The sequence below is a fragment of the Alligator mississippiensis genome, chromosome 1 (genome assembly GCF_030867095.1).
Source record: "Alligator mississippiensis isolate rAllMis1 chromosome 1, rAllMis1, whole genome shotgun sequence".
NCBI classification, from domain to species: Eukaryota; Metazoa; Chordata; order Crocodylia; family Alligatoridae; genus Alligator; species Alligator mississippiensis.
The window spans coordinates 25,026,752-25,047,472 of record NC_081824.1 but is presented as its reverse complement, the minus strand read 5'-3'; the positions used below and the strand labels follow the sequence as shown (position 1 = coordinate 25,047,472).

At 40.0% G+C, this 20,721-nt stretch overlaps 1 protein-coding gene across 1 annotated transcript in view; it reads left to right on the top strand.

The window, feature by feature from the left end:
- The window catches only part of DDX1 (DEAD-box helicase 1), a 41,301-nt gene that overhangs the window by 18,422 nt on the left and 2,158 nt on the right, over positions 1-20,721 (top strand). Inside the window, exons 10-23 of the mRNA XM_006262060.4 lie at positions 1,012-1,084; positions 1,181-1,257; positions 3,694-3,808; positions 4,716-4,854; positions 6,493-6,553; positions 7,466-7,564; positions 10,726-10,815; positions 11,939-12,127; positions 15,620-15,671; positions 16,975-17,121; positions 17,649-17,740; positions 19,662-19,734; positions 20,293-20,365; positions 20,463-20,505. Of these exons, the coding sequence (XP_006262122.1) occupies positions 1,012-1,084; positions 1,181-1,257; positions 3,694-3,808; positions 4,716-4,854; positions 6,493-6,553; positions 7,466-7,564; positions 10,726-10,815; positions 11,939-12,127; positions 15,620-15,671; positions 16,975-17,121; positions 17,649-17,740; positions 19,662-19,734; positions 20,293-20,365; positions 20,463-20,505 (1,323 nt within the window). The remainder of the gene's footprint in view (positions 1-1,011; positions 1,085-1,180; positions 1,258-3,693; positions 3,809-4,715; positions 4,855-6,492; positions 6,554-7,465; positions 7,565-10,725; positions 10,816-11,938; positions 12,128-15,619; positions 15,672-16,974; positions 17,122-17,648; positions 17,741-19,661; positions 19,735-20,292; positions 20,366-20,462; positions 20,506-20,721) is intronic.

Here is a 20,721-nt window from a genome sequence, read left to right as displayed (position 1 = left end):
AAACTTGCCTTTTATCTGTGCGTGTGAGTTCATGGGTCTTGGACTAGTTTTGAGCCTTCCCCCCACCCCCCGTGTTGGCATGTGACTTTGTATGATACCAGCCTGTCCATATACATTATATCCATGCCAAAAAAGGGCTTTGTATCCCAATGAGCAGTAGTTAATGTGAAACAAGCCCTTTATTGAATGGGTCAAAAAAGTAATCCTTGTCAGAATACTCAGTTAGATACCAGTAAATTGAAGTGAGTCAGGCCTAGCTTTTTTTCTTCCATTTAGCTATTCAGTTTAGAATTCAATTTTATTGGAGCTGTTTGTTTCCTGAATCCTGACAAAAAAATCTGTTCAAAATTATGTAGGTTTTTTTTTTTTATTATTATTCCAGACAGCTTCAAATTTTAATTGCCCATGTGAATTCCTGTAACTCAAACAAAAACACAACTTGAATAATTATGTTTTATGGTATTGGTCAACTGTTCAAACCTTAAACTTCACAGCTTTTAAGATGTAGTCACTTTTTGATTACTAATATTGAAACACTTCATAATATTTCAAGCTTTACTAAAGACTCAGTACATTTAAGAACTGATCAGTGCAGTTCTTTACTGGGTACATAGAGCAGCATCCTCTGTGATCTGATGTTCAGGGTTAGGTTTGTGAAATAAATCTGAATTACAGTGCATTTCTAGTCATCAGAGTCTTTTCCAAATAAATTAACCAAAACTTTTTTTTGTTTATGATCAAATTTATGGTGTAAAATCATTATCTTATGTTTTTAAATACATTAAGATGCCAGCATTTTTCAGTTCTGGAATAATTTGGAGAGTACACATTTGTCATCACAGGAAATAGTTTTAAGATAGAACTGAAAATAATACAGCCCAATTTTCTGAAAATACCAATACAATTAGGAAAAGGGGTCAAGTAAACTATAAAAATCAATAGAATGTAAGCACTGACTTTTAGGACTATTTCTAATGAATTGTACTTTCACAGTCTATCTTCTCTTTATAGGAATTCACCATGCATGATACAATTGGATGCTATCTAGATCTAGATAAAGGGCAAATAAAGTTTTCCAAAAATGGTAAGTTCTTTCCTTTTCTTTCTTTTGAAAATATAATTCATTGTACATTTCATTCAGGGGTTTTTTTGTTTGTTTTTTTTTTAACTTTATTTTCAGGAAAAGACCTTGGCCTTGCATTTGAAATCCCACCACATGTAAGGAACCAAGCACTCTTTGCATCCTGTGTTTTGAAGGTAATTTTAAATGTCACGATATATAGTGGTCTGAGGGTTGTTCTAGGCTTTCTTAACATGTTATATTTCATAACTACTTTTATATATCACACTTGCATACTTGCCTTCATCAGGTAAGATCCAGTGGGGGTGCAGTGGGTGGCTGTACCTCCTTTTGCATTGGACCATGCTACAGGACCCTCTGGGGACTTCCATAGTCCCTTTAAAAGGAAGTGAAAATTCCTCTCCCCTTCTCCTGTCTCCCACCTGGTACAGTTGTTTTCCCCACTGTCTCGGGGCGAGGGTTGTACCAGAGCTGTTTCTGTCTACCACTGCTGGGTTGCATATGGGATGGGTTCAGTTGGGGACAAGGAAAGCAGAAGTAGGGGGGATCCTCTTTCCTGGATCTGCTCTGGGAGTAAGATGTTGCGGGGTGGGGATTACCCTCCTGCTCTGCTGTTGCCGCTGTCCCCGTCCTTAGATAAGCCCAACTGCAGCGCATCTTGGTTGGGATGGTCAGGAACAGTTCTGGTGCGCTCCCAGCCCCCTGAACAATGAGGAAAGCAACAGCAGGCTGGGGAGTAGCAAGGGATGAGAGGGGGAATTTTCACCTTCTTTAGGCAGTTTTTAAAAGTGCCTGGAGGTTCTTCAGGGTGGTTTGCTCACATTGGCCGGGAAGGAAGCAGGTAGCTAGTAGGGCTGTGTGAAGCTTCAGTCGCTGATTCGATTTGGTGGAGATTTGGCCCGATTTGAATGGCCAAATCTCTGAATCGAATCAAGAGACCCTTTAATCCCTCCAAATCGATTGGGAAAGATTCAACAGTTTGGACATGGGCACAGCTTTTAAATGTTTTTTCTACATACTTCAAGGTACCAGGTGGCTTGCAAATGCTGAGATGGTGGGGCAGATGGAGCATCCCACACAAGCACAGGGGTGGTCCCCAGCATGCTTGGCAGCAGACCCAGAAGTAGACCAGAAGCACAGGCAGTCCACTTCTGGGTCCCCCCCCGGGGAGTGCACAGGGGAGCCCCCCTCCCCTGCACCTCCCCAACTGGTGCCTCCAAAGTCTGGGGGGGCTGCCTGCGTACTTGGCAGCAGACCTGGAAGCGGATTGGACGTACTTCCGGTCCATTTCTGGGTTCACTGCCAAGCACGTGGGGGCGGGGCCCCCCCCATGCTCTTGGGGTACACTCCATCTGCCGCAGCATTCATGAGTTGCGTGTTGTACCTCGAGGTATATAGAAAAAACATTTAAAGCTGTGTCTGTGACCAAATCGCTGATTCTCCAAATTATCACCAAATCTTCAGATTCAGTTTGGGCCAAATCGAATTGGGGACAGTGATCCGAATCAAGGAATTGAATCCCTGTCCCCCCATTCAGGACGAATCCGAAACTAATATGGCCCATTCCACACACGCCTCCTAGCTAGGGAGTGCAACCATCCCTGCATTGTGGATTGCTGTTCTTACATCCCTCCCCACCCCCATCCCTTTGGGAAATCCTGGATATACCTCTGGTCTCTATTATTGTAGTTTCTTTTTTTGTAATCTTACATCATGTCTACCAAAGATCTGCTGAAATAGTCCACCTCAAGTGGTGGCTTTTACTATTGTAGAAGAATCAAGTTTGCAACTTTGTACAAGTTTGCATTTTATGTACTTAATGGTACAATATTAAAATTGAAAATAGGGGCAGAAAAGAATGAAATACAGAAGCAATTTTGTCCATCAATTGAACTGTTATGATGTGACGAAATGAGAGAGCAGTTAATAGAAAATGCCATTATATGAAGCAAGTGATCTAGCAATACAAACAATTTTTAACACTTGAGTTTTCCCTTTCAGCTATGTTCACATCCCTACTGTTACAACACATCTATTAATACATTAATCTTCAATTATTTTCCATTTATAAACAAAAAAACAACATGCCTTTAAATCTTTGATTAACTACTCAGAAGTAATTAAAGAAGTGGTTCCAATACTGGTAAATTTAACATTTCATCAGTTGGGCAAAGAGGTACAATTTCATACATCCTTAATTAGAACTGGAGTGTTCTTAATACAGAAGGATTTTAAACACGGGGCTGAAAGGTACTCTAAAACTATCTATTCTAACCTCTTGTTCAAAAACAAAGTAAATCTATAATGTGCTTGCTGCAGGAGAGAATACAGCCTTAGTCTCCCAGTTCTTGTCAGTGTCAAAACCACACTCCCAAAATATGAGGGTCATACAAAAGGTGCAGATAAACAGAAATTGGCTGATAACAGTGCTTACGGCTTGTTTTTGGGGAAATATATTTAAAAAGATAAATAAGCTTTGCTGCTTAATAAACAGCGGAACTAATTTTTTAACCAATTCTAGTTTGAGACATTTTAACAAAAAAAACAATCTTTTTTGAAGTTACCACTACTTTCTGAAGTGATTTATGTGCATATGCATGTTTTGTGTTTAGAATGCTGAACTGAAATTCAATTTTGGTGAAGATGAATTGAAATTTCCACCAAAAGATGGTTTTATTGCTCTTTGCAAAGCTCCTGATGGTGATGTGGTAAAATCCCAGCACACAGGTACATTTTTAAGTTTTAATATTAGAATTTCCGGAACATCAGAGTCTATTCAGAGGCTGAATAGAAGTTTTCTGAGGTTTTTTGTATGAGTACGTTGTACTGGTATAACTGGTCCTACGTTTAAATTGCTAGAAACTGTTCAGTGAATTCTGTAGAAGCAAAGTTAAAGCATCTTGGGGAAAAATCTCACTTGCTGTTAATGTAAGTCATAATTGCATATAAACCAGGGCTGTTCAGCTGGCAGCCCACGGGGCAGGTGCAGCCTGAGAAGAGTTTGCATCTGGCCCGTGGGCCTCTGCTCCAGCTGCTGCCAGGATCTCTGGTTCCCACTCCCTCCTCTAGCTTCTACTTGCTGTCCCCACAGTGGGAGGTGGGACAGGTTAGCCCAGAAAGGTGGGTGTTTGGGGGTGGGTGCACACTGCCAAGACAGTGAGAGAATGCTGCCTAGAAGTTGGACAGCTCATATAAGCTAACACTTAAGGCAAGTTGGCTGTGTATAAGGAAAATACTGAGGAATGGGCCTTTTTAAGTTAAAAGCCATCAATTGCTGAAAAGCAAACCCGTTAATAATTAAGTGTTCCACTGAAGAGAAAACCAACTCCTCATTTATATGACTTTATGAAGAGTTGTCATGCCTAATTTATTTTTTAAAAACTGAGCTTAAACGTGAGGTGAACATCTCTGTGTCTAGCTGCTATAGTTGATAGTATTAATAGTGTTAATATGGCTTTGAAAATGTACCTTTCAAAAGGACATTTTAACAATCATAGTAAATGAGTCACTCCATCTGTCATACTGGCTACCAGAGAGTGGTATTTTCTGCTTTTGTTTTGGGTTTGTCTGTATGTGTTCTTAAATGGGGGAAAAACTAAAGAAGTCTCAAAGTATGCTGTTTTTCCTTCTTTAGGAAGTGCACAGGTGGCTCAAACACAGAACCTTCCTAATGCTCCTAAAGCATTAATTGTGGAACCATCCAGAGAGTTAGCAGAGCAAACTCTGAACAATGTGAAACAATTCAAAAAATATGTAGATAATCCCAAATTAAGGTAACAACTTCTCAATGTTATAACATCCAGATAAGTTTTGGGTTTTTTTGTTTTTTTTAAACCATCAGTCTCCATGAATGTATGGTCATGCCTTACAGACCCTTCTTAACATTCTTAAGTCTCCAGGCTACAGTGAGTGTGACCTGAGGTATGTTATGAAACAGAAATTTGAGGGAGCATGAGTGACAGACATTGCAGGGTACATGTAAGACCTCCACTGAAGTGGGGAGAGAAGGAGAGAAATTTAGCCCATCTTTCTGCTGTGATAAAACCTGTCCATCTTTGGCTTTACCTCTAGGTTTTTCTGTATGTTCCAAAAGAGGATAAATAAAATGGGCAGCCTTGGACTTTTATTTCTCTCTGCATTTTTGTCTTGCAAGTAAAATTATGCAAAGGCCCTGCTTTTCATTTCTCTGTACATTTAGTCAGAGCAGGATCTCTGTTTTGTATACAGATTCTTATTCTTCTTTGCATGGTTTAAAAATACAAAATGTTATAGTCAGTTTTACCTAGATCAAAAGTTTGTAAGGAGAGTAGTAGAAAACTGTAACCACATTTTTAAAAGTTTGCAAGTAGTTTATCAAACTTTAATTTTGTCAGTTGTGCGTGTGCAACTTCCACTGACTTACTGGGTGTTTTCAAGAGTTGTGCCAAGGAAAAGAACCCTGACAGTTAGTTAATGTGTATATATAGCTCATTGTGTTCATAATTTATCTCTGTGACCTAAAAACATAGTATGTTTATTAAAGGCAGACAAGGTTCCTTGGGTGAATCTGATATCTTTTATTAAACCAACTTAAATAGTTGGGGGGGAAAAAAATTTTAAGCAAGCTTTCAGGTTCAAAAACCCTTTATCAGGCTGAGGAAGTTTCAGCAGTTGGTGTGTGCTCTTCCTGGATGGAATGAAAAGTAAAGAAGCCAGAGGCTGGGCTGGTATGCATACAAGACAGGCAGTCAGTGAAGATGTAGATTGAGGAGTCAATCAACATGGTGTAGATTGAGGCAGTCGAGTTGGTCTAATAAAAGATACCAGATTCACCCAAAGAACCTTGTCTGCCTAGGTCCTTAGACCAGCATGGCTACTTTTCTTTTTTTCACTTCTTTCAAGCATTTTGTTATTATTTTAATATTAATTATGCTGGAAGTAAAGCAGAAAGAATTGTATCTGATCCTTTATATATGGATCTATGTTTATGAAGATACATTTTTGGCTCAGTTCTACTTAGTTTGTGATTTTTAAGAGCAACAAATTCAGTTTTTGTTCTTAACACTCGGTCTCCTTGACCAGATAGCTATTGTCATATTTATACAGAAGTGGAATATTTTAACACGAAAGCAAATGTTTAGTTACTCTCCTGGACATGCAAATTTTTGTACAGTAAAATATATGATTAAAAATGTCTATACTAATGTTTCTTAAACTGGGGTATATAGTGAATTTCTAGAGATTTCATAAGAAACGGGAATTGGAAAAGGGAGGGCGTGTGTGTGTCGGGGGGCGGGGGGAAGAATTCTAGTCTTTTAAGGGAGATTGTTATACTTCGGAAATGGCGTGTGACCCAGTTTCTTCACAATGACGGGTCTACAATATAAGAAATACCCTGATTTTAATTAAAATTATTTATGTTTTTATTTTAGGGAACTGTTGATTATTGGCGGTGTTGCTGCAAGAGATCAGCTCTCTGTGTTGGAGCACGGTGTAAGTTGTATTTTTTTAAATGTATCTAGTTGAGAGATGGTATAGCCCAAATGATCTTTATAGTCATGCAACACACTTCATTTCTCTTCATCAGGGTTATAACTAAGCAAACTATTGCTGGATTACAGTATTCTACTGTATTATTTCTCATCATACAGAGGAACTAACAAAATTATTTGCTATGCATGTACTTTACTTGATGTGTATATTAACTATTACTTTTAATTATTCAGTTGCAGAAAACAATTTGCCTTTCGAAAACCTAAAAAATTCGAAGTCTTTAGCTGGGTACTCAGTATCTCAATATATTTATATTAGTTTTCAGGTATTGTGTTTTCTTTATTAAAAAAACGAAGTTGGCTGCTTTTGGTGGATAGCTCTTAAATAACAAGTGCTTTGTTGTATAAGACTATTTTTTTTTAAACACAGGATCATAATATATTCTGACTCTTGACAAAAGTCTGCATCTACAATTAACTTTTTTTTTTCCTTAATAAAGGGAAATCCCCATTGTTTGACAAAACTTAACTTATTTTCTGTAAAACAGCATTGCCTAGAAATGCAATTGCTAATCATCCTGTAATGCTTAAAGGCAATCTGTTGCAAACTTCCCTGTTTTCATCGGGGATGGATGTCAAGCTATTGATCTAAAAGTCATCTTGTCACACTTGTCTCTAAAATCTGGAAAAGGCAACTACAGGGGAAAATCTTACTCGGCCCATGTCAGTTTAGACAACTGAAGTTTAGCAAAGTTAAATACCTTTGGTAAAGTTCCCATTATAAGAACCTGTTGTTTTTGTTTAATGTCTGGTAGCCATTTTAGTATATGTGATACCACAAGCTATAAGTTTCTACTTGAGTGCTTATGTTGAGTTTAGACATGCTGCCTACATATGCTTTTATATTTCTCAGGTAGACATAGTTGTGGGAACCCCTGGAAGACTGGATGACCTTGTGTCAACTGGAAAGCTTAATTTATCTCAAGTTAGATTCCTGGTTCTTGATGAAGCTGTAAGTAGTACCCTTTTCAGCTTCATATTGTATTTTGTCCTTGGTAGAGAATGCTACGCACGACAAGCTGATTTTCCTCTTGTGCATTGGGGAAAGATTTTTCATGCCTTCACAGCAATTACGTATTCAAATATATATTCAACTGATCACTTTTTCTTGCATTTCTTGCTTAAGTATCCCAAGTATAGTTTAAGTGTAGTCACCAACTGAAAGCCTCCATCCATAAGGCATCCAGGGCAAGCTTGGTGTACAGTTTATTCACACACATACTAAGTTTTTGGTTAACCAAAAGTTTTGAAAGTTAGGTGCTTTCAGATGAAAAGCATTTTGGGGGCTATTAATTTTTTTAAGATGGAAAAAAAAAATTAATGACCCAAAAGATAGTTGGGGCACTCCCCTAATTTAAATTTTATTTGTCTGGGTGCTTGAACCCACCTCTTAATGGCTGTCCTAACCACCGATCAATTAAGTCATTCAGTCTGGCCTAAGGAACATTCCTCTCTAAAATACAGTAGAATCCACAGGGTGAGACTGAGTGATTTCTTTTCAGAACGCCTTGCAACCTGGTAGTCATTCTCCTAGGAGGTAGGATTTGTAGGTTCAGGTCCAATAGGCAAGAAGAAGGATCTTAATTTACCCTTATCACCCACGTTCCAGGCAAGTCCCTTACCCAGCGGACTATTGTATTAAAGAGACAAGTATTTTGGGGGAGGAGAGGGGAGTTACTGTAAATTGTTTAGATGTTCCTTTCCATTGCTTTGCTTTGGAATTCTCCGTTTTCTTTTCAGATCTCTTTATTAAGAATCCCTAAATGGAACTATGGTTTGTTCAACCTGAAATAAAATGTTTTCGTTTTTATCAAAAATCATTGTACTTTGAGCCAAGTCAGTTCTTTAATTCTTTTGGTTTGGAGAGCAAACCACAATATTAGTCATTGGTCATTCTCAAGTCCCACTTGGAAAAACTCAAATCGAGATGTTACTTGTCCCAAGACAGGGGAGGTTGGAGTGGTGAAGCCTTTTGAAAGCTCCATCTTCTGGAAAGCCTAAGTAGCCTTGTTCAAACGTTGCTTTACTTATGTAATGGGCAGCTCCCCATGCAGCATTATAAACCAAGGAATTTTGCATGGAAGTATCAACCACAAAAAAACTCTTGGGATGTATGAAGCTCTTGGAGCAAAGGAGACTTGGCATGATAATTAAAATATAATTCCCTATAAAAGACAGAATGATGAGAAAATATGTATTATTACTAATGTTCAAAATACTGAAATATTTAATACTTCCTATTTAGTGACACTGCAGTCAAGCACTAAACTTCTGGCTTCAGCATCTTCAAAAGCTTAACGTTGGTTCCAGAGTAGATGTGGGTTTTTTGGTTTTTTTGAGGGGGGGTTGGGGGGGGGGAGGGGGGTTGGGTTGGGGGCAGTAAAGGGTTTTTTTTAACCATTTTTCTTCAAAATAAGTTTGTCAGCCTAGGTTAAAAGCTAGGAGGAAGAAACTGGAATTCATACTGTAAATAAAAATCAAGAATCTAGTCTTTCCCCTTGAAACCACTTTGGCAGCTCCTCAGGATTTTCTTAGCTGGTCTGACATGCTTTAGTGAGTTCATTTCAGGTTTCCTGATTCAGGTTGTTCATTTAAAATATAACTTGAAGTGTGGCAGCTGGGCTTAAGAGGGAGTACATTCTACTGCCCTTGCAGCAAGAGATGTTTAGAGATTTGTTTCACATCTTAAGTAATAACTTGACCACACATTCATATAGTCAGTGGCACTCTGAAACAGGGGACCAACCACAAAAATTGTTACACCTATTTTGTAATGACAGTACAGTAAAAGCTCTCTTATCCGGCATCCCCCGGGAATGGGGGATGACAGTTAATCAGATATTCCGGGTAATCAAATGTGCACCGTCTGGTGCACTCCCCAGTGTCATTGTGCCAGGGGACAGAGAGGGGGGCCCTGTACAGGCTGTTTTGCCCCACATAGGCTGCTTTGCCCTGAGCCATGGGCCAAAGAAGTGGCAAAGAAAAATTCTGCTCATGGTGGCAAAACCCAGAAGTGGTACTTCCGTTTTTGCTTTTACTGCATCCCTCGGACGCTGGTTAATAGAGTTTTCCAGCTAATAAAGTGCCGGTTAATACAGCTTTTGCTGTATTTTGTAATAACCAGGGATCCTGGTTTCTCTGATTTAAAAAAAGAAAAAAATCCTCAACTTTTATATTAAAATAAGTAACCCAAAATCCACATTTTAATGTGATTTCAAAAATGAAGCACCACTAATATATAGGTATATTTATAGTGGTGTTTCATTTCAATCATGGAAAAATGTGAATTTTGGGTTACTTTTTTAAATCTGAAAATCGTGGATTTGGGGCGGGAGGGGTGTTTTTTGGGGAGGCTTTTGTAACAGAGGTCCAGGATCCCTGGTAATAACTTTGTGGCTGGTTCCCATTGCACCTTCAATTGAATGTGGCTAGCACTGATCACCTAGTCAGCACTCCCAGCTTCAGGAATGCATTGTAGTCTTGAAGGGCTCCCATGTGCCCCTGGGGCTCAGAGTGGCAGTCAACTGATCAGTGCTCCCAGCTTTGGGAGTGAACCAGAGCCCCTCAAGGCTCCCTTACACTCACAGGTCGCCTGATTGGCACTCCCAGCCTCAAGATTAGTCCTTTGCTCCTGTGCACTCCCATAGCTTGAAGTGCCAATCAACTGACTGGCATGCCCAGGCATGGGCGTACGAGGCAGCCAGCTCACTACTTGCAAGTGCACAGGGGAGCCTTGGATTGTGGCCCTGGGATGCCCCTTCCCTGGCAATAAGGCACTATTGGAATTTTATTCCCAATTTCCAACTATCACACCTCTCGGCATGCATGTGTTGCACGGTAGGAGGCATGGTTGTTGAGATTATAGGTTGGATCTATTTTTTTCCCTTTTTGCCATTCTCTTGTACTTTCATTTTATTCAAAATCCATTTCAAAATACTGGGCATTCAGATTCCTTCCTCTTTTTTTTTCTAGTGATGAAGTCCTAACCAAGTGAGAAGATTTCTAAAATTTGTGCTAATATTTCTGCATGTCTACCTGTGTACAATGACATTTGGAAACATTGTAGCTTCTCTCTCTTCCCTCCCTCCTCCCCCCCTTTCATTTTTATTATAGGATGGCCTCCTCCTTCAAGGTTATTCAGATTTTATAAACAGGATCCACAGTCAGATTCCCCAGATAACTTCAGATGGAAAGAGACTGCAGGTATAAAATTGTCCTATATTGTAATCTACAATTGTTAACATGTTATATGCTGTGTGGAATATAACTTTTTTCAGTATCATGCATTTCATTATCGTGAGGTATAGTTGATTCTCTTTGTTTTCAGCTCTTTGCCCAATATTTGTTCCAACATGCATTCAAAGTTCTGGCTTAATGCAGGAGTTAACTGAAATCTAATGGCACGCACACACGCGTACACATAGTTGTGACTCAGAAATCTAATGTTGTAAGGGGTTTGTATCCGAGGCATTCTAGCATAATTCAATTGCGCTCTGTTTTCTAAAACTACAATACCAATCTTGATCCTTCAGCTACCAGTAATTTTGCTGATCAAAATTATATATAATTTTGGCTATACAATCATTCAAGTCAGTTTTAGAAAATTGGAGTAACTTGGCCAATTGGTAGCATGATTTGTTCCATTAAGCTCTGTTGAAACTAGGGGCCGCATCCAGACAAGCACAGCCATGCTGTATGGGCACCACAGATGTGTCTGTGGTGTCACATACTGCACTTTCAGCTGTTCTCCATGCTGCAAGGGAGCCATGCAGGGAGTGTTTGGAGGGGGGGGGGGGGGTTGTTTGTTTGTTTGTTTTACCCCTGGATATTGCGTGCACAAAAAAGCAGAGTAGTACATGCAGAAGCAGTACGCGCCACTCAGAACTGGAGCCTGGCTGGCCAGAGCCATGCTCTTCTGCTCTGCTCAGAGCCCGCCTAGCAGCGATTGCTGCTGTTACAGCCCCAGAAGAGCCCCCAGGACAGCAGGTAAGGCTGCTGGGACCCGCCAGGTGCTGTCCCCAGCCTCCCCTACCCCATCCAGGGTAACCTGACGCGTGCCACAAGATACATGGCACAGGCTTAGTCTGGGGACAACTAGCAGTGGCACCAAGGTGTCTTGCTGCTAATTGTCCCCAGGGAACCAAACATCCACGCTCTTGTGGACATGGCCTGGGAGTAGGAAGGCAAGGAGTTCTTTGCTTAGTGCTACTTTACTGTAACCAACACAAGACAGTTTCTTATTTTAATTTTTTCATCTTGATCAAGGAGTCATGACTCAGGTGCTGTATCACCAAGTTCTAGTCCTAAAGTGTTCATACTGTTTCAGGTGATTGTGTGTTCTGCAACTTTACATTCCTTTGATGTAAAGAAACTGTCTGAGAAGATAATGCATTTTCCCACCTGGGTTGATTTAAAAGGAGAAGACTCTGTCCCAGAAACTGTGCACCATGTAGTTGTACCTGTGAATCCCAAAAATGACAAAATGTGGGAAAGACTTGGCAGGAATCATATCAGGGTAAGTAGCATATTATGTTCTAGAACAGGTTAAATGAAACAACTTGGAAAAAAATACAGAGCTTTGCTTTCAGTAGTTTAACCTGCTACAACTTAATCTTGTACAACTAACTACTCCTGTAAACCAGTGAAATGTTTCCATGTTTCTGAGCATAGAATGTAGTCTGTTTTTAACATGAACTTTAGCACTTGGGCATATACTACAAATATACAAATTAGATTCTACAAGGTAATTGTAGTTACAGGAATCTGGTTGAAAGAAATCTCATTGTGGCAGCCTGGATAATATGAGCATTATTAATGCTTGTGTCACATTGGAAAAGCAAGCAAAGGTAACTTCTTCATTATCAAGTTAAGGTATATACCTTACGTTTCAAATCTCAAGGCCTGTATTACCTTTCATCTGTGACTAATTAGGAAGTCATAAAATATCTCTAATATACACCTTGCCTTAACAAGCTATAGGAATATTCCTTACAGTTGATGAATCAATTTAAAAATCTTAGCAGTGTTAGGTACTTTGCATTGGCCTGATTGATATTTCCATGCTGTTTAAGTTGTTAGAAAGCTTTTTAAAGTTCAAAATGCAATGCAACCTCTTTTTGAAATTTTGAATTCATTCTAAAGTGTTCTAGTGCTTTCAATGGTAATGTGTGGGTCTGTCAAAACTAGTGTATTGAACTTCACAACAAAATGTTTCTGTTTGGTTACACTTCCATACAATTTTGAGCTAATTTTCTTAATAGAAATTTAAAATCATGCATAATATAGTGCTTGGCTTCTGTTGTCTTCTGGATCAGCTCTCGCAGACAGGCCCATGGCAGACTTAGGATGTGGTTTACTTGTTAATGTTGTTATAAATAACTCTGTCCCATGCATTCAAGCAATCCAGTGGTGCAACGAAAAGAGAAACCAGCCACAAAAATGGTCCACATACAAAATGGGATATTTTTGTGCCTGGTTTTCATCATGCCTTTAATTGATTTCATGGTAGGTGATCATGCTGCCTGCATCATGGGTTTAGCTTACCGAGTGGTGCGAGGACATACTTAACCGTGTAATGAGTGTGTGGCAGCAGCAGCTGGGAATAGAGAAGCTTTAAGTGCTGGAGTGCCAGGGAGTCTGTCAGCCGATGAGCTGAGCCCTGTGTTGGTACACTGAAAATTACACGATGGAGCCCCTGCATGGTTGCAGAATGCAGCTTGTTGGCCTGTCCATGTGCTGATGGTTTCCCTGCGCAGTGGCAGGCTGAAAGGGCACCAGGGAAAGCACAGCATCAGGAACTAGTCCCTGGTACTATGCTTCACACCCCTTGGGCATCCAAGTAGTGCTGGCTCCAAACCCTACTGTTGCCCAGTCAGAATCTGACGCATTTTATCCCAGATTCCAAAAATCACAGGTTGGACATGCGTTTTGGGGATCCAGTTGCATGTTCATTCTTGGGATCCGGGATAAATTCATCATATCCTGATGCCACAGTTATGTTAACATCCCCCAAGGACTACAGAGATCAGACAGAAATTGTCATCTTTCTCAAAGAGCCAATTTTTGGTTGGTTTTTTTTGTGGGGGCGGGGGCGTTATTTTGGTTTTGTTTTTTAATCTAGGCTTTTTATATACTTTCAGGTGTCCCAGTTTTGTTTAGCTAAACTGAACATATAACTAGTTTGTTGGGTTTTTTTCTGATTTTTTTTTTTTTTTTTTTTTTTTTTTTTCCAATTTATGTTTTAATGGGATTTTAAATATTAAGGCTCATCTTAAGTTTGGGAGCATGCTTTACTTCTGTGAGAGAGGAGTTGCTTGCTCTGTGCTACCATACTAAACGAAACAAAACAAATTAATATTTAGGTATTAGTCTGGTTAGAGCCTCAGAACAATAAGTCAGTAGTTCTGCTTTCCACTGCCTAATGTTCACAAGCCTCAAAAAGAACAAAACTTGGAAAGATTTAAGGTCATATGAATTCTATATACCCAGTTTCTCATCCAGCTTAGCCTGAGCTTTCAAGATCTAAAGTTGACAGCTCTACAGCTAACCACTGGAGGGGTCTCCCTGTGTTTATCAATGCAGTTGAAACTATGAAGTTCATTGCTTGCTTGACAAGATCACTTTAAATAAAAAAAAATACTGGAAAACTGATTTGTTTTGCTTTTTCACCAAAACTTACTTTTAAGGGAGTGAAGTCTTTGCTGTTTATGGAGAAAAATGGGAAAGTTATGTTTTAAATAGTTCTATGCAAAATGTAGAATAAATAAATGCTGTTATCATAGTAATACAAATATTTTTATTACGCGTCTGAACAAATTTTTGGCCTATAGTTTATAATGTCCCGTGTGTTCTTTAGACATGGTTATAAGCATGCCACTTGCATATAAGAAAGTTGAATGTCAAGTAACTTGTATATATTTTAATGCTTTCCTATCTCTTCAAATTACTGTAGTTGCCTTCTAGGCAATAGCTGAGAAGCACTGTAGTCTAGAAAAATTCTAAGAAAAAATTAGAATTTAATTCTGATTCTGGTCTTCCCATTAATTTGTTTTGTCTTTTTTGTTATGGTCTGACTAATTACTTTACCTCCTATGCCTCAGTTTCATTGTCTAAAAAGTGAAGCATGATACTTTACTGTGTAAGAGTGCTTTGCAGATTAAGGGTAAAACACTTTGCGAAGTTTATGTGTGATTGATAATAGTAGGGATGGAGCATTGCTGTAGCCATGATGGTTCAGGAAATATCGACAGGCAAGGCTTTTTTGCGATATCATATATTGGACCAACTGTATAACTGAGAGAGCTGTAGGACAAATTTTTGGACATCAGATGCCCTTCCTCGTGGCATCTCACCATGTCAGATGCCCTTCCCTCAGGAAATATCTTCCTGAGGGAAGGGCATCTGATGCCCAAAAGCATGTCCAGCAGCTCTCCCAACTGTACAGTGGGCTAACAAAATGGAGGTGGGCAACCTATGTATGGCACGGGCGCAAAAAGTGGCACAGGTAGCTGCTTCTTATGGCATAGGACAGATTGGGGAAGAGACGGGAACCACAGTGGCAGGCTGGGCAGGGAGCAGAAAGCTGAGCAGTAGATCAAGTAAGGGAAAGGGGTGAGAGTGGCCAACCAAAAAGGTTGGCCTCCATTGCAGTAAAACCTAACGTAAAGCACTTTGCCTTTGTCTGATGATACTAATCAGTAATACATTAATCTCAGACTGCTTTTATCCTAGTAATAGGAAAATATCTGAAATCATATCTGAAGATGAGTGCAAAATGTCCACTAACTTTAATGGGCATTTTTCAATTAACTTGATCTGTAATAGTTAATAGAATTCATATTAGCTGCTTGTTAATCTTTGACTACAAATACTAGAACTAGGGCTTTCTGTCATAAAGCACCAAAGAGCTTCCTGGCACATAACAAATGATGTTTGTTGTTACCTCAGGGTTATTTAGGTGCACAACAGTAACCGTTTCTAATGAAAGCTTAACTTTTTTTTCTTCTAGACTGATGAGGTACATGCAAAAGATAATACACGACCTGGGGCTAACAGTGCAGGTAATCTTTACGCCTGTTTTCAGATTAGAATTTGAAGTTACTAAGAAGTTGCTTGTAAAATAATGCTCTGGAAGAGTTGCTATAACATGAGCTGAGGCCTAGGTCCTAAGTATAAGTCTAATTCCTCAGTTCCTAGAGAGGTACAATTAAGCCATAGTTGAGTTTTTAAAAAAACAAGTTTCTATCCTGATGGACCTACAGGTCCATCAGGTTTCTGTCCTGTTCCTTTTTACAGAAAAACTTACAGAAATCTGCCTAGTCTGCAGATACTGAAGCAAGTTAGACAGTTGAACCTGTCTCTGGCACCTGTATGCGATATTGACTTAGGCTGGGGTCAAAAAGTGTGACAAGAGCAGATAAGTACAGATACACCCATCTACTGGGATAAATGATTCTTCTAGTCTCTGGATAGTGTGTGGGCCAGGAGCGATCCGGGCCCTTTTTCCCACCGCGCGGGCTGTGGTCAGCAGCACGGGCACGCTGGGTCGGAGAAAACAGGCGACGCACTAGAATTAGGCACGGACGCGTAATGGTTGATTCAAGATTGTTTACTTACACCGAAGATGGTCGCGATGTAGGCTGGACAGTTTCCCAGGCACAGCTCCGCTTAAATCCTCGTTTGAGGACTCGGACAATATTCGGATCTCTCCCACGGAGTTGTCGAGGCTCCGTGGATCCTTTTGCGCGCAGGGAAGAGGGATACGTCGAGGATTGTGCTCGACGACGGGGAGAGGCTAGAGGCTGATCAGACTCCTGTTGCCTGCTTGAAATGCGCTGGGTCCAATAGGCTCCGCAGCACTTAGATCTTCACACGGTGTTTAGTCTCCTCCTCCTAGTGTTCGTGGAGTCCTCCAACTTGGGCGGAAACCACTCAAGCTTTTTATATGGCTAGCAAGCCAATCACTAGCCGCCACGTGTGAATAATTTAACGCAAGCCAATAATGGGGCTCGAATTATAATACAAATGGCGGGAACTCTTTGCAAAGTGCATTTCTGTGCTGCAAAGAAGTAATGCACACTGCAAAGAAAGCTACAAATTGGCAGGAAAATAATTCAGTGGTGCCAAAGCACACACAAAACAAAAATCACACCCTTGGGTTGTGACAGATAGCCTTATAATTACTCAGTGTTATGAATAACTTTGACAAAGGCATTCTCTTACTCATTCTCAGAGACAAGGATTGCTTAGGGTGATATTTCTCATTGGACTTAACTGCATGGTTGGGATAGGAATAGACAGGCTTTCAAATGCAAGGCATTTTTCTTGAGGTCTGAGAAATAAAAGACAGTTTGTCTTTCTTAGAAATGTGGTCTGAAGCTATTAAAATCCTAAAGGGAGAGTATGCTGTTCGAGCAATCAAGGAACACAAGATGGATCAAGCAATTATTTTCTGCCGAACTAAAATAGACTGTGATAACTTGGAGCTGTACTTCATCCAGCAAGGAGGAGGTAAGTCTTCTTGCCTTAAACTTAGTTGAGTGACTTTATTGACGTCTTAAATTAAATGTGCAGACTGGAAATTAGCCCTTTTTTTGCGTGTTTTTTTTCTCTTAAGGAATGCTAAAATGATGATGCTTATATCAAATACAGAACAAAATGTTTACTTTTGAGATTTTATGTTCAGATATGTTCTAAAATCTGTGATAGAAATTAGTCTTTTAATAACTGACTTCCATCACTGGCAATTGATGCTCACTTAATTGTATGACAGGACATGAGATTCTTAGTCATGGATCAGGACCAAGTCCAAAAATAGTGAATTTGTACTTTAAATGTTATAGCAAAATAGTATGTGCTTCTGCAGTTAGATTTAAACTTAATTGGTTCTGCTGTAAGAGCCTTTGCATAAGACATTTGCACAAAGAAATTCACTTGCCACTCAGCTTTTTGTCAAAGCAGATTTACAAGTCCAACTGTTATGTAAGTTTAACAGAGACATTTTCATATAGGATATTAATATTTAATTAACTTTTCAGGCCCAGATAGGAAGGGACATCAGTTCTCGTGTGTGTGTTTGCATGGTGACAGAAAGCCTCAAGAAAGAAAACAAAACTTGGAAAGATTTAAGGTAATATGAATTGCTGCTTGGGCTGTTTTTCTAATTTTGTTTAGAGCAGGGGTAGGCAAAATATGGCCTGTGGGCTGCATCTGGCCCGTGGGGCCCCTAAAAAAATTTGGAAAATTAATATTTCTCTGCCCTTGGCTCCTGTCAAAAATGACAGGAATCAAAGGCAGTAGGACCCAAGGGAAGCCCAGCGGGCTTCAACAACAGCGCCCGGCCCCAGCCAGAAGCCCCAGCCCCGGTTTCTGGTCTGGGAGCACATGGCTGTCCCCACCACAAGAAACTCAGGTAAGTGGGGGCAGGGGGACCCCAGGCAAGGGAGGAGCAGGGGGGTGGGAGGGAAGCAGCCCTGCCCGCACCTGGTGCCCCCTGCTGCAGCTGTTTGCAGCCATGTGGGTGTGAGCAGGCGGGGAGCCAGTGGGAGCACAGGGCCCACACTGGTGTCCTGGGGCCAGTGCCGGTGGAGCCCAGAGCAGGGTGGCAGGAGCGCAGGGTCCCAGCTGGCGGGCTCTGTGGTGCCGAGCCAGCTCCCCCCTCCCTGCTGGTGCAGCCTAGCCCAGCTCCACAGACCCCTGCCAGCCTGCACCCCACTTTGAGCCCCACCAGTGCTGGCCCTTGGACATTGGTCATTGGTCTCAAGGTGGTGACCAGGGGGCAGGGCACATGTCAAAGGGTAGGGCACTTGTCAAGGGGTGGGTCTCCCAATGCAGCCCTTGACAGCCTGCCAAAACCGGGTAAGCGGCCCTCTGCTCAAAATAATTGCCTGCCCCTGATTTAGAGTATGACATGGAAATGGGAACCTAATATTTGGTTACTACAGAGTCAGTATTGAACTGTAATTCTTTTCAGACACTACAAAAGAGTCACTGAGTAAAACTAGTTCTTATAAAGGAGTAAACAAGCTGTTCTGCTGTCATGTGTCCTTTAATATCTTGATTGAGAATCCCTGTATATTTGTACATTTCGCATTAAAAAGTCTTGGAATGTAGAATGTGGTCCCTGGAGCAGAGACTGGAACTCAAGATAATTCCTTCCCAGGGCAGTGCCTTCATTGCTGGGCTAGAGGCAGGCATTCTCTTGCTTACTTACTGCCTGGCCCTGTAAATGAAGCATTTTGACTACAAGAAATGAGTTGACCTTCTGTCACCAAAAGACTTACGTGTCAAACTGGAGGAGTGGGCTTTAGTTTGTGACTATCTTGTGTACGTGTCCAAGTCTCAGGGAGAGGAGAGATCTAGAACAGTTTTTCTTCCACAATTTCTACTGGCTAGGTTAAGCTTCCAACTAGTTACCACCAGTATGCAGAATCCCATTTTTATATGCCTAACCCTCACATTTCACCATATAGCAACTTTCACATTTACAAACTTCACTTCTACAGTAGACACTTACAAGCTAGGTTTGGTGATGTAGCACTATCATGCCAAAGATTCTTTGTACATCTGGCCGTTAATTTTTACCTTAAGTCAGTGGTTCTCAATCTGTTTAGACTCAAGATACCCCTTGATAAATGCCAGCTCTTAGTTTTTGCTTGTTTTGGGCTGTTTTTGAAAATATAGCAATTCTTCTGTTGCAGAGAACTCAGCCTGCAACAGGTGAGAACGTTTTTGACACTGCATTCCTATTTGAAATCTCTGAATTTTTCTTCTGAATCGTGTAGGTGTTTGCACTACCTAGCGGCACCAATATGTAGTGGCAGTCTGGTTGAAAATCTCTGCCTTAAGTAAATGATTTAATTCAAACTATTGGGAAGAAAATGTGAGATAAAGGGGTAACTTTAATTGACCAAAACATCACGTGTCAAAGGATAACTAACCTTACTATGTCAGATTTGTACTTGGAGCATTGATTACTAAGACATTAACTGGAAAGGCTATATATAGGCTCTTAAAACATTTTTTTTAAGTACAAATATGTTTCTTTGTAGAGAGGAGATGTCAGGTTCTTGATCTGCACTGACGTAGCTGCTAGAGGAATTGATATTCATGGTGTTCCTTATGGTAAGACTGTTCAGCATAACTAACATGTAAACCTAATGGGGACTATGCGCAATTTTTTTAAATTTTGTAGATGCATAAACTAGTTAAACCAAGCAAATATATTATAGCTATGTTAAAAGAACTTGAAGGTTAAAAAGTCAGGCCATCATTAAAATGCATTGTCAACTTTAATCTGACATACTTCTTCATTTGTATTGTGGGGGGTTTTCAGAAGAAAAAAGAAATATGCTTTTGTAATTGGAACTTTATACTTAGCTGAACTTCTGTCAACTTGACTATAGTATTCTTTAAAACTATATACTGAAAAAATATAGTACAAGAAGAAAAATAACTTTCAAATAAGTTTCAAAGAGAACTTGTATTGTCTTCCATTTTTAAGTTACAGTGTTGAATATGTTTTAAAAAATAGGATGGGGGATTACAGCAACCAAGGCAGAATAAGCATGCTAACTATAACAATTAATTGTATGCTCCCTGAGCAAGAGTTTTTCTCACTTTTTCCATTCCACCATGTGTGGAAGTATCTATATTGTGTTGTGGGTTTTTGTATTTTACCAGTTATCAATGTCACTCTTCCTGATGAAAAACAAAACTATGTTCATCGAATTGGCCGAGTTGGCAGAGCTGAAAGGTATGTTTGTTTGATCTCCTTTGGGCTTCCTCAATTTCTCTAAGACTTAATATGCAATTAGAAATATTCATTAAAATCAATTTTTCATACATTTCAGGATGGGTCTGGCAATCTCTCTTGTGGCAACAGAAAAAGAGAAGGTAATCTTAACTCAAAGTAGACTTAGGACAGAACTGAGCAAAGGATTGTTTAGTAAAATACTGTATGGTGACTTCTGACTTCCTATTTTGTCTTGGAAAATATACTTTTTCTTTGTGTGCATTTCTTTCTTATCCTTAATTTAGTCTGTATTTTCAGTTAACACTGCATTTTCAGTTGACAATTAATTTTCCCACATGGATAATAATTGCTTTGAA